This window comes from Ornithorhynchus anatinus, chromosome 20, assembly GCF_004115215.2.
Source record: "Ornithorhynchus anatinus isolate Pmale09 chromosome 20, mOrnAna1.pri.v4, whole genome shotgun sequence".
NCBI classification, from domain to species: domain Eukaryota; kingdom Metazoa; phylum Chordata; class Mammalia; order Monotremata; family Ornithorhynchidae; genus Ornithorhynchus; species Ornithorhynchus anatinus.
Window position 1 is genome coordinate 29,603,619 of NC_041747.1, and position 26,416 is coordinate 29,630,034.

At 55.5% G+C, this 26,416-nt stretch overlaps 2 protein-coding genes across 2 annotated transcripts in view; one reads left to right on the forward strand and one right to left on the reverse strand.

Moving 5' to 3' along the window:
* The first annotated feature begins 7,867 nt into the window (after positions 1–7,867).
* Positions 7,868–20,173, forward strand: GDPD4 (glycerophosphodiester phosphodiesterase domain containing 4). Its single transcript, XM_029048363.2, has 17 exons — positions 7,868–7,917; positions 9,812–9,881; positions 10,097–10,333; positions 10,758–10,861; positions 11,314–11,407; positions 12,804–12,863; positions 13,591–13,689; positions 13,831–14,023; positions 14,436–14,581; positions 14,842–14,924; positions 16,049–16,199; positions 17,114–17,338; positions 17,509–17,666; positions 18,408–18,555; positions 18,850–18,932; positions 19,402–19,448; positions 19,627–20,173. Exons 3-17 carry the CDS (start codon positions 10,181–10,183, stop codon positions 19,713–19,715), a joined length of 1,833 nt encoding a protein of 610 aa, XP_028904196.1. The 5' UTR covers positions 7,868–7,917; positions 9,812–9,881; positions 10,097–10,180; the 3' UTR covers positions 19,716–20,173.
* A 220-nt stretch (positions 20,174–20,393) lies between these two features.
* MYO7A (myosin VIIA) overlaps positions 20,394–26,416 on the reverse strand; it is a 41,585-nt gene continuing 35,562 nt past the window's right edge. The window contains exons 40-50 of the mRNA XM_029048388.2: positions 26,207–26,360; positions 25,586–25,741; positions 25,396–25,501; positions 24,836–24,949; positions 24,077–24,164; positions 23,616–23,722; positions 23,223–23,408; positions 22,013–22,129; positions 21,663–21,746; positions 21,052–21,171; positions 20,394–20,762 (exon numbers count right to left, since the gene is read on the reverse strand). Coding sequence (XP_028904221.1) covers positions 20,673–20,762; positions 21,052–21,171; positions 21,663–21,746; positions 22,013–22,129; positions 23,223–23,408; positions 23,616–23,722; positions 24,077–24,164; positions 24,836–24,949; positions 25,396–25,501; positions 25,586–25,741; positions 26,207–26,360 — 1,322 coding nt within the window. The 3' untranslated portion in view covers positions 20,394–20,672. The remainder of the gene's footprint in view (positions 20,763–21,051; positions 21,172–21,662; positions 21,747–22,012; positions 22,130–23,222; positions 23,409–23,615; positions 23,723–24,076; positions 24,165–24,835; positions 24,950–25,395; positions 25,502–25,585; positions 25,742–26,206; positions 26,361–26,416) is intronic.

Below are 26,416 nucleotides of genomic sequence, written 5' to 3' on the forward strand. Positions count from 1 at the left end.
ACAGTGCTCAGCACATAGTAAGCACTTGACAAATACCAACATTATTATTATTATTATTATTATTAATCCCAGCCCCACCACTTATCTGCTGTGTGACCTTGGGCCGGTCACTTCACTTCTCTGGGTCTCAGTTACCTCATTTGTAAAATGGGGAGGAAGACTGTGAGCCCCACATGGGCCAACCTGATGGCCTGTCTCTCCCCCCAGCGCTTAGAACGGTGCTTGGCACATTGTAAGGGCTCTAACAAATATCATCATTATTATTATTAGCTGCTTCCTGGGTCGGTGTCAGAGCTTCACGTGCTGGCTGCTCTGGAGGATGGCGACCTGACCTCAACAGGGTCCTCTCTCCCCACCAAAACAGGATGGCCTGGCAGGGTCGGGGGTCGCCAGGGCAGAACGGGGAGCCCCCGGAGCCCCCAAATCCTGGAGGAAGCCGGGTCTGTGTCGACGAGGCCATGAGCTCGTCGGGTCAGAGAATCGGTGCAGCCGCGAACATCAGCAGGTCCAGAAGGATCTGGACAGGCCCAAGGGCGAGCGTCAGGGCTGGGTCACACTTCGGAAGAGTCAGGGATGGACAGGAGAGACTCAGGGGGTTGGATGGTCCATACTAGGTCACTGAGGGAGGGTCAGGGATGGAGGTGGAGAGCCACGGGGTTGGGTGGTCCATCCCTAACCACCAAGAGGGGTGTCCAGGAGAGCCGCTTGCACACTTCTCCTCTCGGCAAAATTTGGGGGTCCCCACTCTGCATTGGTGGTGCCTGGATGAGATAGGAAGTGGGCAGAGGAGATGGCTGGGGGGGTGATAATGGCGCCATAAGAAAAAAAAAGATAGGCCCCAAATCGGCCACTCTGACCCAGAAGGGTTCGGGGGGCCAGGGAGAAGGGAGAGACGGAGGAAGAGGACAACCAAGAGCAGAAGGAGGAGGACCAGGACGACAGTGGGGTTTAGAAGCAAATGCCTCCTCTCCCTGACCCTTCTCGTTTCCCCGGCATGTGGCCCGACCCCAGGGCTTTTTGAAAAATACCCGGCGGCCTCTGCATGCTGCCTCTGTTAACTGTCATCTTCTACTTTCCAAAACGCTTAATACTGTGCTCTGCATACAGTAAATGCTCAATAAATACCACTGCTTGATTGTCAATACCTTTGGCAGTATTAATAGTTTATATGCTTTAGCCTGAAGAACTCAGAAACTGATTCACGCGATCTCACACATCAGCAACAGCCACCTACCTTTGCGAATATAGAACACAGAAATAAAGAATGTGGTTTTTTATGCCCTCAACACACCTTGGGGGCAGGGAAAGGTCCCGTAGCTATTTATTTGACTGTATCCCTATAGTTCCTTTCCTCTGAAGAGTATTTATTATAATAATAATAATGTTGGTATTTGTTAAGCGCCTACTATGTGCAGAGCACTGTTCTAAGCGCTGGGGTAGACACAGAGTAATCATTCATTCATTCATTCATTCAATAGTATTTATTGAGCGCTTACTATGTGCAGAGCACTGTACTAAGCGCTTGGGATGAACAAGTCGGCAACAGATAGAGACAGTCCCTGCCGTTTGACGGGCTTACAGTCTAATCGGGGGAGACGGACAGACAAGAACAATGGCACTAAACAGCGTCAAGGGGAAGAACATCTCATAAAAACAATGGCAACTAAATAGAATCAAGGCGATGTACAATTCATTAACAAAATAAATTGTCCCACGTGAGGCTCACAGCCATTTTACAGATGAGGTAATTGAGGCACAGAGAAGTGAAGTGACTTGCCCACAGTTACACAGCTGACAAGTGGTGGAGCCGGGATTCGAACCCATGACCTCTGACTCCCAAAGCCCGGGTTCTTACCACTGAGCCACGCTGTTTAGACATGAGGAAACTGAGGCTTAGGGAGGAAAGTGAATTCCCGAGTCTGTAAGCCGGTTGTGGGCAGGGATTGTCTCTATTGCTCTATTTTACTCTCTAAGCACTTAGTACAGTGTTCTGCGCACAGTAAGCGCTCAGTAAATACGATTGAATTGAAATGATTGAGCTCAGAAGCCCCTGGGTTGCAGTTCTCGCTCCGTCCACACGAGGGAGCCCAACTCCTTGCCACTCCAGGTAACGGGGTTGCCCCCCCCACTTAATGCTATTTATTAGGCGCCTACTACGTGCCAGATACTGTACTGAACGCTAGGGTGAATACAAGTTAATCAGGTTGGACCCAACCCATGTCCCACATTATCAGAGAAGCAGCGTGGCTCAGTGGAAAGAGCCCGGGCTTGGGAGTCAGAGGTCATGGGTTCGAATGCCGACTCTGCCGCTTGTCAGCTGTGTGACTGGGGGGCAAGTCACTTCACTTCTCTGTGCCTCAGTTACCTCATCTGTAAAATGGCTGTGAGCCTCACGTGGGACAACCTGATGACCCTGTATCTACCCCAGCACTTAGAACAGTGCTCTGCACACAGTAAGCGCTTAACAAATACCAACATTATTATTAACCCCCATTTTACAGATGAGATAGGCACAGAGAAGTGAAGTGACTTGCCCACAGTCACACAGCAGACAATTGGCAGAACCAGGATCAGAACCCCAGGTTTTCCTGACTCCCCGACCCGGATTCTATCCACTAGGCCATGCTGCTTCTCAGTCCCCTTCTTCCCTCTCCTGCTTAGAACCCCGGCTGCCGGGGGCTCGAGTTTGGAGCGGGATCCCGGCCCATCTCTCACGACTACACAGTGAGCAGCTCCAGAGCAGGGCAATGCCTCCCGGCTGACTGGGCCCGATGGGAACGAGCTGTTCATTTACTGGTTAGCGATTGATTCACTCACGTTTGCAGTTTGTTTCTGAGCTCACCCTGTTGATTTACTGACTCCATCTATGTCCCTTCTCCCACCCTGACCAGCCTGAGTGCTCCTAAAGGGGAAGAAACCACAGCTTTGTTTTTCCTCTCTGTTTCCCCAACTGTCCACGACAACGCTCTGGATAAAGCAGGAATACAGAAGGCACCCGGTACAGCCCTCTACACACAGTAGGTCCTCCGTACAATGCTCTTCACACAGTAGGTACATGAGGCACTCAGTAAACACTCTGCTTTGGCCTGTCTTGGGGAACAGCGATCCCATTTTCAGCTCATGCTACTCCCGGAGCCATGGGGCCGGTCAGCTCTTGGGAATGGGATCGGAAAAGGGAAAAGTCATTCCACAGTGGTCTGGACTGGACCGACCTGATGTTTATGGCGTTGCGCAGCAGACTCTGGCCTCATAAACCCGTAAATATCAGCTGGCGGGGTGGGGGAATAGTAGTGTGAGGGTCACCATCCGGCACCTCCAGCCCCATGCCGTCGATAAGATGTTCCTGTGCCTGCAGATTCCCTGACCCCAGCTCAGTGTGCGGGGTTAATGTCTAACGAGAAGGAGATATTCATCATGTCATCATCCCCCTGCTCTCCCCACCTCCAGTTGGAGAGGAGGAGGAGGAGGAGGAGATACTGTCTGCTAGAGATAAAGAGTTGAGGAGAGGGGTCAAGGATGTGTTCTCAGCCAGCCGGTATGGGGTTCCTTCACAGGCCCTGACACCTGACTGTTCCAGATGGGAGATCTCCTCTTGAGAGACAGCTGGGAAGGATGAGATGCACGTGGTGATAGGGGAGGGGGACTGTTGTAGTTAGCTACATTATATCAATAACAGAAAAATAATGTATATGATAATCAATTATATAATGTATTTATAATATACGATTATATTATCCTCTATCCCCTAGGTCATGCTGCTTCTCCGTCTTCCTACTTTCTTATACTGTACACTCCCAAGTGCTTCGTACAGTGCTGTGCACAAAGAAAGCGCTCAATATATACTACTGATTGACTGTGGGAGTCTCAGCAGCCTGTCCTGGGGAGGCAGAGAGAGACAGACAGACAGACAGTGAAGCAGCTGTCAAATCCAGGGAGACAGAAGGGGTGTGCTTGCCTTTATTTCTCTTTAGTTCTGCTCTTCTTCTGTCCTTATCTCTGACTCTATCTCTTTGGGTCCCTCTGAGTGACTCGGTCTCTCTTCTTGTTTCTTTTCCTGCTACTCCCGGGACCAGGGCCATGGAAGCTGCCTTCAGGACCTCGAAGCCCTGCCCCCGGGGCCGGGCCGGGCAGGGCCGGGCAGGGCCAGGGTGAGGCGAGAGCTGCTCCATCCGCGATTTCTCCTCCACCTTTGGCCGTGCTGACGCTCCTCCCCGGAGCCCCATGGCCAATGCTGAGGTCGAACAGCAGCCCCTCTGTGCCCACCGGGACCCCGGGACCCTCCTCCTCGCCCCCAGCCAAGGTAGGTCTGCCCGGCCTGAGGCCGATGCCCTGCCTCCCAAATGCAAAATGCAGAGCTCCCCTGGGAGGGGGGAGGTCCTGGATAATAATAATAATAATTAGGGTATCTGTTAAGCTCTTACTATGTGCCAAGCACTGTTCTACACACTGGGGGAGATAAAAGATAATCCCACATGGGGCTCACAGTCCCCTTTGAAGTAAGTGAGGCAGAGAGAAGTGATTTGCCCAAGGTCACACAGCAGACAGTTTTATTTTGTTGTCTGTCTCCCCGGTTTAGACTGTGAGCCCATTGTTGGGCAGGGATGGTCTCTCTCTGTTGCCCAATTGTCCATTCCAAGCGCTTAGTCCAGTGCTCCGCACATAGTAAGCACTCAGTAAGTACGATTGAATGAATGAATGTGGCAGATCCGGGATTAGAACCCATCACTTTCTAATCCGTGGTCTATCCACTAATAATAATAATAATGTTGGTATTTATTAAGCGCTTACTATGTGCAGAGCACTGTTCTAAACGCTGGGGTAGATACAGGGTAATCAGGTTGTCCCACCTGAGGCTCACAATTAATCCCCATTTTACAGATGAGGTAACTGAAGCACAGAGAAGTTAAGGGACTTGCCCACAGTCACCCAGCTGACAAGTGGCAGAGCTGGGAGTCGAACTCATGACCTCTGACTCCGAAGCCCAGGCTCTTTCCACTGAGCCACGCTGCTTCCCCACTACACCATGCTGCTTCTGAAAGGAGGGGTTTAAACAGTTGGTGGAGGCTGTGAGCTTGGGAGGAGTAGAAGAGAGCTCAATTGTATCAGCAGACAATGTTTTCTATGGTATCTGTCAAGCGTTTACTATGTTCCAGGCACTGTGATAAACCCTGGGATAGATACAAGATCATCAGGTTGGACACGCTTTCTGTCTTAATCCCCATTTTACAGAGGAGGTAACTGAGGCACAGAGAAATGAAGTGACTTGCCCCAAGTCACAGGACAGAGAAGCGGCAGAGCCGGGCAGATGCCCACAGCTGCACGGGGCCCAGAGAGGAGGGAGATGAGCGAGAGGGAGAACCAGGGCCGGAGGCTGGAACGATGGAGAGTCAGGGTTGAGTTTGGAGGAGAGGGCAGGTTGGAAGGTGGGAACTTCAGCATTGAGGGAAGGGAGGCTTGGGAAGAAATTGGTAGGATGGCTGGGATAGCCTGGGACCGGCTGAGAGGATCCAGAGTCTGGAGGTCAGAGTTCGAAGGTCGGGAGTGTGTGGGTGAGGAGGCAGGTTAGAAGGTTGTGATCTGATAACAACAACAATAATAATAATAACAGCATATGTGAGGTTGGAGAGAGCTGGGTAGAGATGATAGGGGACGGTAGCGTGGGCCGGGGCTGGTGAGTGGAGCAGGTGGGTGGAGCAGGAGTTCAGCAGAGTCGACCGAGGGTGAGGAAGAGGATTGTCCGGGCTTCAGAGGAGCTCATTAAACACCGATCAATAAGGACTGAGGAGCAGCAATGGACTGGGGGGAAAGAGCACAGACCTGGGGGTCAGAGGACCCGGGTTCTAACTTTGGCTCTACCACTTATCTGCTGTTATCACCTTGGACAAGTCAATTGTGCCTCAGTTTCCTCATCTGAAAATGAGGAGCCCATACCTGTTTAATCAATCATTAATTGAGCATTTACTATATAATAATAATGTTGGTATTTGTTAAGCGCTTACTATGTGCAGAGCACTGTTCTAAGCGCTGGGGTAGATACAGGGTAATCGGGTCGTCCCACGTGAGGCTCACAGTTAATCCCCATTTTACAGATGAGGTAACTGAGGCCCAGAGAAGTGAAGTGACTTGCCCACAGTCACACAGCTGACAAGTGGCAAAGCTGGGATTTTAACCCATGACCTCTGACTCCCAAGCCCGGGCTCTTTCTAATGAGCCACGCATATATATAGGGCACTGTATTAAACTCTTGTGAGAAGCAGCGTGGAGTAGTGGATTTAGGACGGGCCTGGGAGTCAGAAGTTTGTGGGTTTTATTCCTGGCTTTGCTGTGTGAACTTGGGCAAGTCACTTCACTTCTCTGTGCCTCATTTACCCCATCTGTAGAATGGGGATTGAGACCATAAGGCTCGAATTGCACTGTCCAAACACTTACCTCAGTGCTCTGCACACAGTAAGTGCTCAATTACTACGATTGAATGACTGAATGAATGAATGTGGGACAAGGACTGTGTCCACCCTGATCTGCTTGCATCCACCCCAGTGCTTAGAACAGTGCCTGGCACATAGTAAGCCCTTAAATACCATAATTATTATTATTTTTATAATACAACAGAATTAGCAAACACACTCCCTGCCCACAGTCTTGGGGGTGGGGGAGCGGGAGCGGGGAGACCTACATTGATATAATAAAATTTAATAATGAATATAAATTAAGAATGTAATATAATTTACAACTTATAATTTAAATATATACACTGGTGTCTCTTACTTACACTGGGGGCTGTAGGTGGGACATGGACTGTGTCCAATCTACCTTGGATCTATCCCACTGCTTAGAATAGTGTTAGGCTCGGGGGATGCACATACAGGATGATTATTATCCTCATTATTTATTGTTGAGCACCGTCCTGAGCATTTGGGAGAGTACAAACAGTGCTTGGCACATAGTAAGCGCTTAATAAGTACCATCATCATCATCATTATAATAGAGTTAGCAGCCGTGGCTCAGTGGAAAGAGCCAGGGCTTGGGAGTCAGAGGTCATGGGTTCTAATCCCGGCTCCGCTGCTTAACAGCTGTGTGACTGTGGGCAAGTCACTTCACTTCTCTGTGCCTCAGTTACTTCATCCGTAAAATGGGGATTAAGACTGTGAGCCTCACGTGGGACCACCTGATGACCCTGTATCTCCCCCAGCACTTAGAACAGTGCTTTGCACATAGTAAGCGCTTAACAAAATACGATCATTATTATTATTACCCTAGAGGATTTCACACTGTAGCTGGGGAGAGAGACACTAAAATAAATGGCAGGTTAGGGGGAAGTATTAAGTGCTTAGCACATAGTAAGCGCTTAACAAACACCATAATTATTAGTTAGTAGTGTCCACAAGAGCTTTCACTGTTGGGGGCAAATGGGGCCTGGGGGGGCTGAGTAACCCCCTGCTAAGGAGCAGTGAAAGTGCTCCCCTACTGAGAGCTCACCTCCTCCAGGAGGCCTTCCCAGACAGCCCACCCACCCTCTGCACTTCCCCCTTCCCCTCCCCTTAGCACTGTGCTCATTTGTATATATTACTTATTACCCTATTTATTTCGTTAATGAAGTGGACATCTCCTTGATTCTATTTATCTTGATGATGTTGTCTCGTTTTTGTTTTGTTTTGCTGCCCGTCTCCCCACTTTTAGGTTGGGAGCCCGTCTTGGGGCAGGGATGGTCTCTGTTACCCAATTGTCCGTTCCAAGCGCTTAGTCCAGTGCTCTGCACCTAGTAAGCGCTCAGTAAATACGATGGAATGAATGAATGCTAAACTACGGGACGCCAGGGTCTCTCGTGACCGGGGTCTCGGGGGTCCAGGATGGAGTCGGATTCCAGGTTGCCTAGCAACCGACCTCAACGCCCCCCACCCCGGCCCCGAAAGCAGGCAGGTAGGGGGGCTTCGGGGGTCCTGCGGGCCCAGGGTCCCGGCTGGAGGAGGGGTCGGACGTTGTGACCCCTGGGTGGGGGTCCAGGTGGTGGGATCCCCCCGAGCAGGAGACTTTCCCGCGGGGATGATTTTGGGAAAGGGGGTCTTGGAGGAAGTACAGGACGGGAGCACTTGTCTCAGGAGTCCCGGGCACCGATTTTGCTCAGGAGTTACTGGACAGTGCTCAGCAATAACGACAATCATCATCACGTCGTGGCTCAGTGGAAAGAGCCCAGGCTTGGCGGTCAGAGGGCGTGGATTCCACTTGTCAGCGGAGTGACTTTGGACAAGTCATTTCACTTCTCTGGGCCTCAGCGACCTCATCGGGAAAATGGGGATTAGGACTGGGAGCCCCACGTGGGACAACCTGACAGTGCTTGGCACACAATGAGCACTTAAATGCCATCATTATTGTTATTATTATTAAAATGAGGATTAAGATAGTGAGATAGGGACAACCCGATGACCTTGTATCTCCCCCAGCACTCAGAACAGTGCTTGGCACATAATAAGTGCTTAACAAATACCATCATCATCATCATTATTATTATTGCCTGTGCCTAACATATTCCAAGCAATGAGACAGATCAAAGGTAGTCAGACTGGAAACATACAGCTCACAATGTAAGTGAGAGACTAGTTAGTGTAGATACTTTAAACCCCCGGAGTTGGGGTGGGGGGGCAGCTAAAATAACACATCTGCCCCCTTTGGCTTTAAAACAAGGGGGTGGAAAAGGGGGGTTCACACACTCCCCGCCCCCATCTTCATCTGTCTCAATCTGCTTTTGAGCCCTTCAAAAATCTGCACGCCTCCCTGGGAAGGTAGATGCAAAATTTACATTCCAAGCGCTTAGTACAGTGCTCTGCACTTAGTAAGCGCTCAATAAATACCATTGAATGAAAAAGAGAGCAGAGGGAGCCCGGGACAGGAAGTCGGGAGACTCAGGTTCCAAGTCTGGGCTCTGCCACTTGTCTGCTACGTGATCCTGGGCAAGTTGCTTTAACTTCTCTGGGCCTCAGGCTCCTTGTCTGTAAAATGGGGGGAAAAAAATCTGCTCTCCCTCCTTGTTAGTCTGAGAGTGAGCTCCTTGTGGAAGAGGGACCGTTTCTCATCCGAACGTCTTGTTTCTACCTCGGCGTTTAGCAAGGGGCTTGGCACAGAGTAAATTGGTCAATGCTCGTCGTGGGCAGGGAAGGTGCCTGCCAACTCTATTGTACTGTGTTGTATTGTATCGTATTAGAAGCAGTGTGGCTTAGTGGAATGAGCGCGGCCTTGGGAGTCAGAGATCGTGGATTCTAATCCCAGCTGTGTGACTTTGGGCAAGTCACTTTACTTCTCTGGGCCTCAGTGACCTCATCTGTAAAACGCGGATGAAGACTGTGAGTCCCACGTGGAACGCCCTGATCACCTTGGATCTAAAACAGTGCTTGGCAAGCAGTAAGAGCTTCAGAAAAACCATCATTACTATTACTCTCCACATAGTAGTGCTGAGTATATACCAGTAATGACTTACTGAGTGCTTACTATATACAGAGCACTGTATTAGGCACTTGGGAGAGTCTAAAACAATAGAATTGGTAGGCATGTTTCCCATCCCCAAGGAGCTTACAGTCCTGGGGAAAGAAACACTTAATGCCATCATCCCGCTGACCTTACCTTCTTTAAAGTTGCTTGGTTCCAATCTCTTCTTCCCTGGACCCCATTTCCTCGGGCTTGTCTCTGTGGCTCCTGGGTTCCATCAGTCTCTCCTCATTCCGGGAGCGCACTTTGCTGAAGCTTTTGGAGTAGTCCAGTGCTCCTGAGCGGTCGAGAGAGATTACTCATCCCTCACCCAATTCTTTTTCTTCCAAACCAGAGCACCAAAACAGAACTTGGACAAACTCAAGGAATCCTGACGACAAGAGGCCTATTTCCAGTCCATCCAGGTAGCCCGGGTCCCCAGAATCACCATCCTGGTATGGGGTACTTGCCCGGGTCCTGTTGACCAGCAGGCCAACGTCCTGGGAGGGGAGGGCTGGACAGCTGACTATGCCACCTCACATGGAAGAGGGAGGGCGAGGAGGGGGTCTGAACCGCTGACTGTGTCTCTCCAGGAGGAGGGGAGGGGGGGGTCCCTGGACTGTTGACCGTCTCTCCCCAGGAGGAGGTCTGGCCCCCTGACGGTGTCCCCCCCAGAAGGAGGCGAAGGTGGCAGCCACGGGAGCGCCGCACGTCCAGCAACTTCATGAAGCTGGAGAGGCTGAAGGCAGTGAGGTCACAGCTGAAGCAGCGCTACAGCCACCGGCCCTTCGTCTCCATCCTGGTCGGCCTCTACAGCTGCCAATGGAGGAGGTCCCAGGGCACCCGGGCCAGGCCAGGAGTCTGCTGTTGCACGATGGTCTGGGCTGGGCCCAACTGGGGGTGGGCAGGGGGAAACGGGACTCCACGGGTGCCCCCTGACCTCCGCTTGTAGTCCTCTTAGTAGGTTAAAAAAAACCAACCCAAACGTCCCAGAATTGAGGAGGGGAGGCCTTGCTAGCTCAACCCATCAGCAGAGCCTGGACCAACCCCTCCAGCTCCTCTCCCTCACTGTTTTGGCTCAGAGCTGCTCAGTCTGTGCTCAGCTTGGGCCTCGTGGCATTCTAGGATTTGAAGTCCAGACCTGGAAGAGGATGCCCCAGGCAGACCTTCCCTTCCAACCTTCTGAGCCACACGCGGTCCACCCTGGGTGTGCTTGGTGAGGGGTCCGGGGCCCTTGCAGAATCTGGACAGTCCAGCCCCTGGGCAGAGGCCCATCAGGACTCCTCTCTTCCTTTCCCCAGAGTGAGTGCCTCTTCCTGCCCATCCTGCTTGCGGCCTTCAGCCTGTCTCTGTTCTTCCTGTACTCGTGGGCGCAGGCCAAGAACGACTACAACAACTTTGACTGGTATGCCCACCCGCCTCCAGCTCTCCAGGTTACAATCGCGCTGGCAGGGGCCAGGAGCCCCTGGCCATGGGGCTGGGCTCTCGGAAGACAGCATGACAGACTGGTGCGGGAGACCGGGAGCCGGGCCCTGGTGGGAAGGACTCAGACCTGGGTTCTCGGTCTGGCTCTGCCCTGGCCTGCAGTACGAGTTGGGCCAGCCACTTTACTCCTGTGGGCCTCAGTTTCTTTGTCTAAATGGGGATGAGAATATTTGCCTCTCCTTGGCCTCTCAGGGGTTTGGTGAGGGAAAGCAGGGATCACCGACGTGAATGACGCTGGTGGCCGCGGTGCCTCAGCCGTGGCTTCGGTGATGTTGGAACCAACGGTCGGGGCTGGGTGGTTGCCGTGGGCCCAGTGGGGATGGCATCAGTAGTCATGGCTAAGTGGCCCTGAAAGCCGTGGTGACCTTTCAGGTACACGTACACGAAAGTGGGGCGCTGGTTCTTCTGGTCCCTCGTGCTGCTGGTCCTGGCCTCGGTCATGGTCACCTACCTTTCCGGGCTGGTGGTGAGAATCATTTCCCCCCCTCCCTCGAGCCCGGGCTCCCCACCCCCGCCTCTCTATCCGTGCCCCTGTGGGGCCCCAGGAGGGCAACCAGCTCCTGGCTGCTCCTGGCGCCTTCATGCATGGTCCGACTCAGAAGCAAAAATGGAGTCTTGGCCTGGAATCAGAAAAAATGGGGAGGTGGTAGAAGTTAGGTTGCTGAATCTGATAGGAAAGAGTAAGCGAACAGGTGCAAGTGATGACTTGCTCGAGGGTGGCCGCAACCCTTCTGAGCCATTTTTAACGATTAGACTGTAAGCCCGTCAAAGGGCAGGGACCGTCTCTATCTGTTACTGATTTGTCCATTCCAAGCGCTTAGTACAGTGCTCTGCACATAGTAAGCGCTCAATAAATACTATTGAATGAATGAATCACAAGCAACTCAACAACCATCAGCTGAATTCCAAAAAGGGAGGCAGTGTCGGGGACTGGGACTGAGGGTCAGGAGGCCTCCCAGTCCTGGACCAAATCACTTCACCTTTTTGGGCCTCTGTAAAATGGGGATTTTTAAAAAATTGTATTTGTTAAGCACTTATTATGTGCCAGACACTCTAAGAGCTGGGGCAGATACAAGCTAATCAGGTTGGTCACCATCCATGTTCCACATAATTGTGATAATAATCCTAATGGTATTTATTAAGCTCTTACTATGTGTTGAGCACTGTCCTAAGCGCCGGGGTAGATACAAGATAACCCTGTCCCACATGGGGCTCACAGTCCCCATTTTACAGAGGAGGTAACTGAGACACAGAGAAGTGAATCGACTCGCCCAAAGTCACATAGCAGAGAAGTGGCGGAGCCAGGATTAGAACGCAGGTCCTTCTGACTCCCAGGCCTGTGCTCTATCCACTAGGCCATGATGCTTCTCTACTAGTACTTGCCTCTCCCTATCTCCCGGGGATGTCTTGAGGATAAAAATGGGGTAACGGATGTGACGGTGCTTTGGAAATATAAAAGCACTATACTAAATCACGGTTGTAGTTGAGAGATGAGGGGGTGACGGGGCCAGGAAGGTGGAGTCAGTCAGGGAAAGCCTCTGGGAAGAGGTGGCTGGGGCTCTGAAGGAGGGCAGGGCCGAGGTTCGCCTCAGCTGAGAAGGGAGGGCAGGGGTGGGGTCAGAAGGACATTTCCTCCAACACCACCGGCTGAGCCGCCGAGGCCGGCGGCCGTGGCTAGCGATTGGTGTTCCCAAATGGCTCCGCTCCTACTTTGGTGCTTCCCAGCATTCCGGAATGGGTGGCTCAAGTGAGGTAGCACAGGCATGGGGTTGCGAGGGGAGTCACGGCCCCAGGGGAGGGGCGCGGGGGGATGACGACAATCACACCTGAGGCCGTCGACGTTACTCTGCTCGCCGCCCCAGATCCTGGCCGTGTGCTTGCTGTCCGAGGGCCAGAAGCTGTACCTGCATCGCGCCCATAAGGTATGCCCTGGTGGTACGGATGGTAGTGCTAGGATTTATTGAGTGCCTACTGTGTGCAGAGCACTGTACAAGAATATACAGGAGAAACAACGTGGCCTAGTGGAAAGAGCACGGGCCTGGGAGGCAGAGGAACTGGGTTCTAATTCTGCTCGGCCACTTGTCCACTGTGTGATCTTGGGCAGTTACCTCATCTGTAAAATGGGGATTAAGACTATGAGTCCCATATGGGACAGGGACGGAGTCCTGATTATCTTGTATCTACCCCAGTGCTTGATATATATAGTAAGAGCTTAATAAGTACCATAATTATTATTATTTTTAGCCTGATTAGCTTCTATCTACCCCAGCACTTAGTACCCTGCCTGGCACATAGTAAGCGCTTAACAAATACCATAAAAAATGGAGGGAATTAGACATGGTCCCTAACCTTCAGGGGGCTCATAGTCTAAGATGACCCCTCCCCACCAGTCTGGGTGTGCTGGGGACCAGCTCTTCAGCAGACTGCAGTAGCTACAGCTGTAGAATTTGAGCTCTTCCTGTGGGCAATGGGCAGTGCTGGGCTTAGGGAGGGCCTCCGGGAGGAGGTGTCTGGCTAAACCCAGCGCCTGAGAGGAGGGCCGGGACGGAGTGGGGCAGAGGGCTTGGAAGAAACCTCCCTCCAGGCGAGGGAGTGTTTCCCCGCGGGACCCGGCCAGCCCCACAGAAACTCCCCCGTGGCTCTCCCCAGATGGTGATAGTGGTGGTGCTGGGCGTGTCCCTGGCCTGGATTTTGGTCATTTGCAAACTCTGGAAGGAAAATTGGATCACGACCTTGTTGTCCCTCCAGGTTTGCTCGGGTGGAGATGGTGGGGGGCTGAGGGGGGGTGTCCTGGGCTCCCAGGGGGAGGGAATGGAGGGACACTCCTCCCACTGGGCCTCAGGCTCAGACACCGGCCTCTCCTCCCGCGCTTCTCCGGCCTCCTCGCAGGTAACTGCGCCTTACCTGCATCTGGGGGCCATCGCCGTCATGGTTTTCCTGTCCTGGCCCGTGGCGTTCCACTACGCCCGGCTGGGGAACAGAGGTACCACGGCCCCCATACCCTCCTGGTCAGCTCCCCGTTTGACTTCGACCCCATCAGGACCCTGCAGTTGCCAGGATCTCCTGGGATGCCGACCTTCCGGTTAGAGACTGACCTTCCCGCTCAGCCGCCTCCACAGCTGGAACGGATTTGGGAGGGGGCGGGGGGAGTCTGGAACCCCCTCCCCGTCCCCCAACTCCCCGCTTGCTGTGGGCGGGGCTCCTGGCAACCACCCTCTTCCCTCCAGGCTCTTAGAAAAGCAGCATGGTGTAGTGGATAGAGCACAGGCCTGGAAGTCAGAAGGTCATGACTTCTAATCCCAGCTCCTCCACTTGTCTGCTGTGGGGCCTTGGGCAAGTTACTTCACTTCTCTGGGCCTCAGTTACCTCATCTGTAAAATGGGGATTAAGACTGTGAGCCTCAAGTGGGACAGGGATTGTGTCCCACCCGATTTGCTTGTATCCACACGGTGCTTAGTACAGTGCTTGGCTATGATTATGATTATTATTCCCAGGTTCCCAGCTGGTCCTCCTCATCCCCTTCCTGGCGCTGCTGCTCTTCCTCTACCTGGTCCCGCTGGGGGTCTCCTCCCCCTGCATCCAGCCCCGGGGGGCTCTGGGACCCCGACCAGCTCTGATTGGGCATCGGGGGGCTCCGATGGTAGGTGTGGGTGGTGGTGAGGGGAAGATGCCCTTCCACCCACCCCCTACCAGGTTTGCTTGGCCACAGCCCCGCTGATGGGAACCCAGAAAGGAGAGAGGGCGAGGGTATGACCTGTATCTGCGTCCATGACCACCTCGCCCAGAGGGGCACGGGGCTAGAGGGTCCAGGGGTGGTACGGGGAAGGGAGAGTCCCAAAGCCCCGGCCCGGAGGAGGGGTCTCTGGTCCGGTGCTGATCTGCTTACCCTGTCCCACGCAGCTGGCGCCCGAGAACACCAAGATGGCTTTCGAGAAGGCCATTGACCACGGGGCTGAGGGGCTGGAGACTGATGTCACCATCAGGTAAGGGGGTGTCCCCACTCCCGCCCGGGATCAGGACGGGACAACCTCGGGCATTTGTCCTCCCAGGGGCTCTAACGGGGTTCAACCCAGAGGAAAATAGGATGGGCGAGTGAAGAAGGACCGCAGCCAGGCTGCGGGGCAGGAGAGGGAATTTTAGAGGAGAAGGCAGACCGACAGGGCTGAGTCCACTGAGCGTGGAGCAGGAGGGATTCTTTTCCACCTTATTTTCATCTATTACCCCTTCTTGCTGCCTTTCGATCAATCATTCAGAGGGAGCAGGACTGTAAGGTCGTTGTGGGCAGGGAATGTGTCTGTTTATTAATAATGTTGGTATTTGTTAAGTGCTTACTATATGCTGAGCACTGTTCTAAGCGCTGGGGTAGACACAAGGGAATCAGGTTGTCCCACGAGAGGCTCACAGTCTTAATCCTAATCCTTAATCTTAGTCTTAATAAGAAGCAGCGTGGCTCACTGGAAAGAGCACGGGCTTTGGAGTCAGAGGTCATGGGTTCGAACCCCGGCTCTGCCACTTGCCAGCTGTGTGACTTTGGGCAAGTCACTTAACTTCTCGGTGCCTCGGTTCCCTCATCTGTAAAATAGGGATTAAGACTGTGAGCCCCACGTGGGACAACCTGATTCTCCTGTGTCTACCCCAGCGCTTAGAACAGTGCTCGGCACATAGTAAGCGCTTAACAAATACCAACATTATTATTATTATCCCCATTTTACAGATGAGGTAACTCAGGCACCGAGAAGTTAAGTGACTTGCCCAAAGTCACACAGCTGACAAATGGCCGAGCCAGGATTTGAACCCATGACCTCTGACTCCAAAGCCCGTGCTCTTTCCACTGAGCAACGCTGCTTTATTGTACACCCCCAAGCGCTTAGTACGGTGCTCTGCACATGATAAGCACTCGATAAATACGATTGAATGAATTAATGAAAGGAGGAGGGGATCAGAGCCGTGTGGTCAGCCTGGGGGTCCCCCACAGTCTCTCTACCCCTCCCATCCCTAAAGGGGGTTGGGGTTCTAAACCATCCCGTGCCCCTGGAATGGAACAAGCAGGAACTGCCCCCCAGCTCTGATGGGATACCGTATCTCATGTCGGTCTCCTCCCTCCCAGTTACGATGGGGTCCCGTATCTTATGCACGACCACACCTTGCGCAGAACTACTAATGTCCAGCAAGTCCACCCCAACAAGTCCAACGTCCATTCCTCCATGTTCTCCTGGTCCGAGCTGGAGGTCCTCAATGCAGGCCGATGGTTCCTCCAGGTATGGGAAGCCAAGCTGGCCAGTGGCCCTGGGGGGTGAAGGGGGAAAGAGGCTCGGGGTGGGGTGTCTCCCAAGTAACAAGAACTCTCCTTGCATCTAGTGGCCAATCCCCTTTCCCAGCAATGATTGCACCTTCACCCCAGCCTCTGGGAAGTTGGGATTATTCTCCCCATTTCTCAGTTGGGGAAATGGAGGTACAGCTAGGTTCTGCGATTCTGAATTGTACTTTCCAAGTGCTTAGTACGGTGCTCTGCACACAGTAAGCGCTCAATAAATAATCGAATGAATGAATGATGCACCTGAGCTCACACAGGAGGCCGGTAGAGCTGGGCCTTGAACCCAGGTCTTCTGACTCCACTGAACTAATCCCCAACCGGGAGCCCAGTGTTTCCTCATTCCTAGAACAGATAGTAGAAGCCCCCTCCCCAGCCTGGCCCCTGGAAGTGTCTGGGGGGGAAGGGCACCCACGCGTGGAGGATACGTTGGGTTGGAGAGAAATACGTTGGGTTGGAGAGATGCTGCCTCTGCAACTCTGGACCCCCGGCCTCCTGCTCAGAAGCCCAAAGTGGAGGCATAATAACTGTGGTACTTGTTAAGCACTTACTATGTGCCAGGTATTGTACTAAGAGCTGGGATGGATACAAGCAATTCAGGTTGGACACAGTCCTTGTCCCACATGGGGTTCCCAGTCTCAGTCCCCATTTTACAGATGAGGTAACTGAAGCACAGAGAACTAAAGCGACTTGCCCAGGTCACACAGCAGACAAGTGGTGGAGCAGGGATCAGAACCCACGACCTTCTGATTCCCGGGCCCGTGCTCTATCTGCTACCCCATGCTGCTTCTCCATGACCCCATCTGTCCATGTGTCCCGTGGACCGTCTGTCTCAAAGTCCATCCGTCCGTCTGTTTTCAGAACAAGCCTTATGTGGGCATGGGCTCCCTGTCGGGGGCCGACCGGGCACAGGCCGCGAACCAGTCCATCTTCAAATTCAGCGACTTCCTGCGGCTGGCGGATCGAGCCAACAGACTAGTGATTTTTGACCTCTACCGCCCGCCGGAACCCCACCCCTATACAAGCTCGTGGATCAGCAGGGCGCTGAATGCCATCGTCAAGGAGTCGAAAATCAAACCCCATCTGGTACTGGCCGTCGGCTCCACCGCCCGGCCAGGAAGCTGGGAGGGGCCGTGGGCCCGTTGTCCTCCTGAATGCCCACCTCGGGGTTAGGGGCGGACCATCCCAGTCCCTTCCCTCCCCCAGTGCCCCAGCCGGAACCACCCAACACCCTTTCCTCTCCTCTCCCACCCCAGGTCCTCTGGCTCCCAGATGCGCAGCGATCCCACGTCCAGCAGACTGCCCCCGGGTTTCAGCACATCACGCGCCACCTTGCTTCGGTGCCGGACCTCTTGCGGGACAACATCACGGGACTGAACCTGCCCTACACGGACATGGCCCCCGACACCATCCGGTAGGTGGTGGCTGGAGTGCCGGCGCTGCCCCTAGGCCAGCCCGCGAGGTGCCGTCGTTTGCCCTCGGTGTGCCCATAGCAGCGACTGGAAGTCCCTCTCCATCTCCTGGTTCTCCCCAGGTTCCCAGCTGGTCCTCCTCATTCCCTTCCTCGTGCTGTATTTGTGTGTGTGTGGGGGGTCTCCTCCCCCTGATCCAGCCCCAGTGACTGTCGGGATCCCGGTCAGCTCTGATTGAGCACTTGGGGGCCCCCCACCGTAGACCTAGGATAGAGCTGGCCTGAGGACCGAAGCCGCCTGCCTCCCTGCCTCATGCTCTTTCCACTAGGCTATGCTGTCTCCTCTTCTAGGGGAGAGTGGAGAGGAGTAGTGATGACATTTGAGCACCTCCATACAGTGTAGTAAACGCCTAACCCAATCCCTTGGGAGACAGTAGAATCTTGAGGTAGTTAGACACCATCCGGGGTGGTTGGGGGGGATCATCCTGGCAATCCCTCTGCTCTTTCCCAGATGGTCACGTGGCCCTCAAACCATTCCTACCCCTGAGCTCCCCTAAACACCAGTCTAAGGGCTGGAGAGACAAACCGTACAGGGAGGAAAGTGCTTCTTGAAGTCTGCCCTTCATCCCTCCCGCTGTTCCTGTGGCCCGTTCTCTCCTCCCCGGGGTTCCCTGCGGATTCCGGGGGTGTCTTGGGATGAGGAGTGGGCTTCTCCTCCCATTTCTCCTCCCCCCCGACCCACAGGATGTACGCGGCCGCCAACATCACCACCAACCTGTATGTGGTCAGCGAGCCGTGGCTCTTCTCTCTGGCCTGGTGCGCGGGAGCTCACTCGGTCACCACCAACACTGTGCATCAACTTAAGGCCCTCCACCGCCCACTCTTCCTCATGGTCAGCCGGACCCCTCTCCGCCACCCCCAGACCCTCCTCCTCAGCCCCCAGAGCCCCCAAAATCTTTGAAATTCCCTCCGTCCACTCTGCCTCAGGCTCCCTCTGATTCACACGGGCCTGTTTCCTGCCATTTGGCGATGCTCTCAGTCTCGCCGATGTCTCTGTCTCGCCATCTCCATCTCCCTTTCCCCAGCCCCCAAGTCTTTGGCCCCAGAGAAGGGGGTTGGGGGATCGGGGAGGGGTGGGGGGGCGCGCCCTGCCTCCGAGCACCCCGAGCTGTGCCCTTTGCCTTAGACCCCAGAGGAGTATCAGCACATGTGGATTCTGATCGACGTCTTGTCCGCGGCACTCATCCTGCTGGTCTTCGCTTTCCACTGGTGAGTGCTGCCGGCCACAGCCCGGCCCCTTCCCCCTTGCCCACCCATCACCTCAGGTGCTCCTTTCCCCCTGTGGTGGAATTCTGGCCGTCTCATTTGCTTTGGCTGCAGCATCCCCCTTCCCCAAGCCGGAAGGTGCTGTACTGGACTCCGGCGCCCTGCCCTGCACGCCCGAGTCCCGCCCGCTGGCTAAGAGAAACAGTACAGCCTCGTGGATAGAGCACAGGCCTGGGAGTCAGAAGGTCACGGTTACTTATCCTGGCTCCACCACTTGTCTTCTGTGACCTTGGGCAAGTCACTTCACTGTGCCTCAGCTGTAAAATGGGGATGGAGACTGTGATCCCCACGTGGGGCAGGGACTGTGTCCAACCTGATTTGCTTGTCCAGTGCCTGGCCCTTCGTCAGCCCTTAACAAATACCGTAATTATTATTTGGACCTGGAACCCAGCTTTCTTTCTCGGGGTTCCAGGTGGAGAGAGAGGAGTTTAGTCTCCTGCACCGAGGAACGATGCCCTGGCAAGTATTCGACCTGGGGGGGAATGACTGGGCTGGAGCAGGAGGAGTTGGATCGTGCTGGCACCTTCCCCAGGAGATGGGTGGGGGGATATTGGGATCTGACCCCCAGTTCATGGCCTGGCTCCCCCAGGAGTCAGCACCAACTACTCTTCCTCCTCCTCCTCCTTTAACCTGGAAGGAAACTCCAGAACCCGAGTGGCCTCCCTAGCCTGCTCATCCACCTCATCCTTGGCGGTCAGCCAAACGGCCCCCAGCAGCAAGGCGTAAGCGGCTGACCCTGCTTGCCCACGTGGGTCAGTCTCACCCCAAAGGGACTTTGCGGGGGTGGGGAGGGTTCCTAGGTGGGACGCAGGGTCTGCACCGATGACAGGACGGGCCCTTCCGAAGCCTGCGACGGAGCCAAGGGCCGAAGATTCCCCTCCCTCCGCCCCCACTGCCACCGGGTCCAGGCCCGAAGATTCCCCCCCGACCTCCCCCGCCACCCGCCTCCAACTCCCGATGGGTCTTGGGCCGGGCCCTGGGCGGGGAGCACGGCTGGGATCCAAGAGGAGGAAGGAGCCCGGACTCAGGACACTGCAGTCAGGATCCCTGCCCCAAGGATTCACCATCTTGGGTCCCCTGCCGAGGGCACCATCGTGGGTTTGAGCCTCCTGCTCCCTCTCCTCTGCCTGTGAAAGCCCCCGTTTGCCCCCTCCCAGCTTGAATAAAGGCGGGTTCTGGATGCACCTGGGTCAGGGATCGCTGGGGCCTCGGAGGGGAGGGAAGCAGGGCCCAGGATCCCGAACAAGGATGCAGGAGAGACCCACCCCTCTGGCCGACCAGCCACCCACAGACCGCTCTGGCTCTCAGAAAGATGATTCACCACTTATTGGAAATGGGGTGGGGGGAGTCTTGATACCACTCCTTGGTGGTCCTTGCCCGCCACGACTCACACAGCACAGAGACCCCATTGAAATACACTTGTTTCTTTACATCTCTCTGTGGGGTAGGGGTCAGGGGATGACCACAAGGGGCTTCACCAGGAGTCCCTCCCCCTTCGTGGGAGGCGGCCTCTCCTCCTTGGGGTCACAGATAGTCGTCCTCGCTGGATGGGGAGTCGGGGTCAGAGTCAGGGGCCGGGGGTCCGCGGGGCCTCGCCCACCCCCGCCCCCGGCAGGCCCAGCCCCAGCTGCAGGGGTACCCGACGGGCCGCAGCTGACGGAGAAGCAGGGGCCCGGCCCCAGTTCACTTGCTGCCCTTCCCGCTCCTCTGCTTGCTCATGGCTGTCAGCATCTGGCTGATGTAGGATGTCAACAGGTCATCCATCTTGTAGCCCTACAAGGAGGGGCGTGAGGGAAGTGTCTATGGGCCCGGGAGAAAGGGGGGTCCCGGACACTGCCTGGATGTCCTCTGGCTCTCCCCCACCAAAGGACAGGGATCATATCTAATTCGCACCTGTGTATTCTCCCCCAGGGTTTAGCACTGTGCTCTGCACCCAGTAAGCAAGCATTTAATAAATTCTATTATTACTATTATCTCCCCCCTCTCCCCATCGAGGTCGGCGGCAACCCGACCCGGGGGGTAGGGGGAGGAAAGGGGAGGGTCCCAGCTCCAAGTCTCTTACCAGGGAAGTCTCGCAGAGCAGCTTGCTCCCTCGGACCAGGTTCCCAATGGTGATGTGGAAATACGTGTTGCCGCTGCTCCAGTTTGAGATCTTGGTGAAGGGGTGGGTGGTGAGGATGTCCTGGTGGGAGGGGAGAAAAAGAGGTGAGAACAGCCTGCAAAGGTGGCGAAGGAAGAGAGGGGTGAGGTTGTCCCGGAGGGAGGTGGGGCAGCTGCAAGGCATAACCGACAGAGCACGAGCCTGGGAATCGGAAGGTCATGGGTTCTAATCCCAGCTCCACCACTTATCTGCTGTTTGACCGTACTTCTCTGTGCCTCATCTGTAAAACGGGGATTGGGATTGTGAGCCCTATATGGGACAGGGACTGTGTCCAACCCGATTTGCTTGTATCCCCCCCTTAGTACAGTGCCTGACACAGAGTAAGAGCTTAACAAATATCACAGTTATTATTATTATTATTCTTGGGTTAAGGTAGGGGTTTGGGTGGGGAAACTAGTCAAGCGCCAGGACGGGAGATCATCTGAGGGGTAGCAAGCTGGACCGAGCGAAGGATGGAGGCTGGAGGTGGGACGGGGATGGCGAGGACCAACGCCCACCTGACTGGCCGTTACCTTGGACCTGGGGTCAATGAGGCTGACGCCGTGCTTGTTGATTGCGATCAGCAGGATCTCGGGGAAGTTCGGCTCAGTGGTTTGCTGAGACAGAAAGGAAGGCTGCCCTGACCCGCCTGGCCACCTGCCCGACTGGACGAGGGTACGGGTGGGCAGGGAGCCCCGGGTCGGCACGGCCGCTCAGCTTCGGGGCCCGAGAGAGGTAGCCAGCACAGGTGGATCGATCGGTCGGTTGACTGCCAAGCAGCTCAGAGATCAAGATGAGAGCCTCCCCTGCCGTCATCACCCACCATCTATGTTCTCCCACCTCCCCCCTCCCTCCGCCGGCCCTGTCCCCACTGGGCACGTACTTTGACCTCAAAGAAGGCCGAGCCAAACGTGGGCCACTTGAAGATGAGCCTGAGGAAAGCCAGCTTGGCCTCCTCCTTGGACTTGCCCGCGTGCTTGTTGAAATAGGCGACGATGGACTGTGGGGAAATGTTGTGCATGGAGACCTTCAACTGTGCTCCAACCCCCTGATGGGCACCCCCGACCCGATCTGCTTTCCTCCACTGCCGTCCGGCCCCCCAACCTCCAGGCCCACCCTTCCCCCTCAAACCTCAGAGATCAGAGTGGGGGAAACTGAAGCTCCTGACAGAAACCACCACCACTAAATCTTCAGGACGGCCCAGTTTCCCAGCCCATCCCCTGCCCGCCCTGCCCCCCGCCCTGCCCCACAGCCGGGCGGTGCCCTGACGTCATGGTGCTGCAGCTCCTGCCACTGCCTAGTGACTTCCTGCCTGCTTGCCAGAGTCTGGGTGCCCAGCAAGATCCCTGCCACCTCCCCAACTTCGGACCTCCCCCAGGCATCCGGGTGGACCGTTACTGGCAGCATTAAGGAGTGGTAGTGACCCCCACGGGGTACAACCCCTCTCCCTCAATTGCCCTCCAGGCCTGATTGCTTCCCTCTGGTCAGAAGCAAGGAGGGACCAGCCCTGGAGGCCCCCATCTTTCCCAGCTTAGGGTGGGCTCAGCCCCACTTGGGGAGGTATCAATATACAGCCCATCCTAAATGCCAGAGACGCCCCGATCCTCCAGGCCTCAATGACACGACGGTGGATTATAATAACGGCATTTATGAAGCGATTACTGGGTGCCAAGCACTGTCCTAAGCACTGTAATAAATACAAGATAATCAGGTTGGACACAGTCCCTGATTACATGGGGCTCACAGTCAGAGTAGGACTTAATCCCCATTTTACAGATGAGGAAACTGAGGCACAGAGTACTTAAGCGACTTGTCCAAGGTCATTCAGCAGAAAAGTGGCAAATCCAGGATTAGAACCTCGGTCCTCTGGCTCCTGGGTCCCTGCTCTTCCCACTAGACCACACTGCTTCTCTATCTGCAGCGGATGTCTTTTTCCGTAGAGATAATGCCTGTCTTCTTTTCCAACCCCCTCCAGGGGGTTTTACCCCAGCAGACTGCCCCGTCCCCCTGGGGCCCCCACCCACTGCTCTGGGGAGTCCCTGGGCCCCGTGGTGACGCAGCGGGGCACAGCCCATGGGTGGAGCGGCTGTTACCCGTTTCCAGTCGTCCGGGGAGAGCTGAGAGATCAGGTCCTGGGGCACCAGCTCCCGGAGCAGCTTGGGGATGCTGGGGAAATAGGACTTGTCGTCTTCGAACTTGACCCTGTAGATCAGGGCTGCCAGGCTCAGCACCTCTTCCCGCGTGCAACGGTGGTAGCCACGCAGGTACTTGGGGAGCTCCTGCAGGGAGCAGCAGGTCACGGGGGTGGGGATGGGGCCGGGAGGGGCCGGGGAAGGAGAAGAGCAGGAAGACGGGGGAGGGCAGGTAGCGGATCCCTCACGAGGAACCTCACGGTTCTTCTCTGCGGCTCAGGCTTTCGGCTACGGACAGGCCGTCGTGCACTGGGGTGGGGGACGGACCCGGGTCGGGGAGCGGTCCTGGCCCACCTGGTAGTAGTGGAAGATGGAGTCGGCCATGGGGTCCTTCCCTGGGACGGTGCTCGTCCACAGCTTCTTCATGAAGAACACTTGGTAGGTCAGCGAAGGCACGATCCCTGAGAGGACATGCGGTAGGTTGGTGCGGGACGGCTTCCTTCGCCCCATCAGCCAACCCAGACTCCCCGAGGACCCGTCTCCCTCACCCACGAAGGCTTCCAGGTTCAGTTGTTGCCCGTCTCTTCAGCATACCTCCAGCAGGACCCATCCAACACCCTCGACTCTCCCCGAGCAACCAGCACGGGCCATCCGATACCCCCGACTCTTCCCTCTCCATCTCTGACTCTCCCTGCGTGACCCCGGATGGACCAAAGACAATGTGACGCCCCCCCCCCGATGTCATCACTGGGGTTGCCATCCACATGACGGTGGCCCGGGCTGAGTGAGAACCCCACAAGGCCCCGCCGTGTTACCTTCTTTCACAGGTCTTGCTTTCTTGATCCAGTCCGTCAGGTGTCGGACAAAGTCAAAGAAGAAATCTCCCTCCGGAACGCTGATCACCTGCACAGCACAACCGGGGCTCAGGGGGGACCACCACTGACCCTCTGTGGGCCAGGGGTGTTGACAGGGATGGAGTGACACACAGACACAGAAGCAGCGTGGCCTAGTGGATAGAGCACAGGCCTGGGAGTCAGAAGGACCTGGGTTCTAATCCCGGCTCCAACACACATCTGCTGTGTGATTTTGGGCACTTCTCTTTGCCTCCATTACCTCATCTGTAAAATGGGGATAAAGACTATGAGCCTCACGTGGGATAGGGACTGTGTCCAACCTGATTAGCTTGCATCTACGCCAGTGTTAGAAATAGTGCCTGGTACATAGTAAGTGCTTCATAAATACCATAAGAAAAATCACAGAGGAAGAAATACACACATGTAGACACCCCCACATCCCCGTACACATCCCCCCACCTCCCACCCCCTCCCAACTCTGAGGCAGAGATGAATTCAGAGGTAGCAAGTGAGACTCAGAAACGCCAGGAGACAGGTAGCGCCCAAAAGGGCCAACCAAGACCACCCCTCCCCCCCCCCCGAGAGTCTGACTATTCTCTAACTTGTTCCCCTCCTGGTAAGGCCAGGACAAGGCAGTCCCCTGACGCTCCGGTTTGAAAGAGGCCGGTGGTTCCTCGGTGACAGGGGCCTGGGAAGGGGAGGTGACGGGTCCTGACGAACCTTGTCGGAGATTTTGACGAAGAGGCTGAATCCATCCGGAGACTTGAGGAGCAGCCTGGTGGAAATACTCTGACAGAAATCCTTCGCTTTGGTGCTGGACTCCACCTCGAATGCCTGGGGAAGCAGGGACTGAGGGTCTGGGCTGAGGAAGGGGCTGCCCCCCACCGCCCCGTTCCCGGCTTTGCTCTCATCCCCAAACCCTGTTCTCCCCGTGTCGCCGGACCCCTCCCCTGCCCCCCTGACCCAGAGTGTCCTTTGGGCAGAGGGCACCAGGCCCGTTGGCTGTCACCGGTCCCCCACCCCCGCAAGACCCCAGCTCTGAGGCTCTGCGGGTAGGAAGATCGAATCCCCGCCGACAGAAACATGGACAACTAGGTATGGGGGGCACCGGCGGTGTGACAGGGCGGCTCCAGTGGAGGGAGGAACCACAAGCCATGAGGAAGGCTGACCCCTGGCCCCGTGGACACGTGGGACATGTGCACATGAGACACACATATCAGGGCCACACCCTTTGCCCCAGTTTCCCCAGATCCCAGACCCGCCCCCGGCCTCCGCCCCACCTCGTCCGTGTCATCGGGGAAGTAAACTTTGTGGAAGATCTGGGTCGTCTTGTGTTGAATGGCTTCCACCTCCACCAGGTGGGGCGGATACTTCCGAGACCCGTTCCTGAAAGGCAACAGGATTCCAGCCGGGGCCGGAGAGATCCCGTGGGGACGGAGGGGGCGGGGAACCGGGCCGGGCCAGCCGCACCTCAAGGCTTTCTGGAGCCGCTGCAAGCAGTCGGTGGAGAGCGGCTGGTGTCTGTGCGACTGCAGGAAGCGCTGGACGTGCGGCAGCAGGACGTTGCTCGGGGGGAAGAGGCCGGTGCACAGCCACAGGAGCTCCCAGCCCTTGTCTTCGCTGTACCTGGGGGTGGGCCACTCCGGTCAAGACCAAGGGGGTCAGGGGCCCCTTCTGCAGTCCTTCTAGACCGTAAGCTCACTGTGAGCAGGGATTGCCTGGTTATTCTTATACTGTACACTCCCAAACCCTGTGGTTCTCGGCAAACAGCAAGCGTTCAGTAAATACGACTGACAACTGACTGGCTCAACCAAGTGTGGATGGCCTAGAGGAGAAAGCCTAAGGCTGGGAGTCAGGAGACCAGAGTACCAGTCCCCACTATGACCCCATCTGCTGCGTTACCTTGGGCAAATCATCTACCCTCTCCGGGCCCGTTTCCTCCTCCGTACAGATCCCTGCCCGTCTCTCTCTTACAGGGACTCTTCTACCCCAGTGTTCAGCCCAGCACTGGGTACTTCCGAAGCCCCCTGATCGGCTCCACGCCCGGTAAAAGGCACAGGAGCTGAGGACCTCGGAGGGGCAGGCTCCTACCTGATGTGGTTGTCGGTGAGCTGCTTGAGGATCTGAACGTAGATCTCGTCTTTCAGGGGCTCTGCCTTCAGGGCCCCTTCGAAGATCTGGTCGGTGAGCTCGTTGACAGAGCGAGCTCTCTTGGAGGGGTGGTCCCCCATGTACTTGAGCATGGGTGCAGCGCCGTCAAGGAAGCTCTAACTGGCATCCTTTGCTGTTCCGGAGCTCGCC

Coding starts and splice junctions, on each gene's coding strand:
- GDPD4 (XM_029048363.2), top strand. CDS start 10,181: ATGAAGCTGGAGAGGCTGAAGGCAGTGAGGTCACAGCTGAAGCAGCGC. Junction 18,933..19,401: donor CTGGTCTTCGCTTTCCACTG/GTGAGTGCTGCC, acceptor TCGGGGTTCCAG/GTGGAGAGAGAGGAGTTTAG. Junction 19,449..19,626: donor CACCGAGGAACGATGCCCTG/GCAAGTATTCGA, acceptor TTAACCTGGAAG/GAAACTCCAGAACCCGAGTG.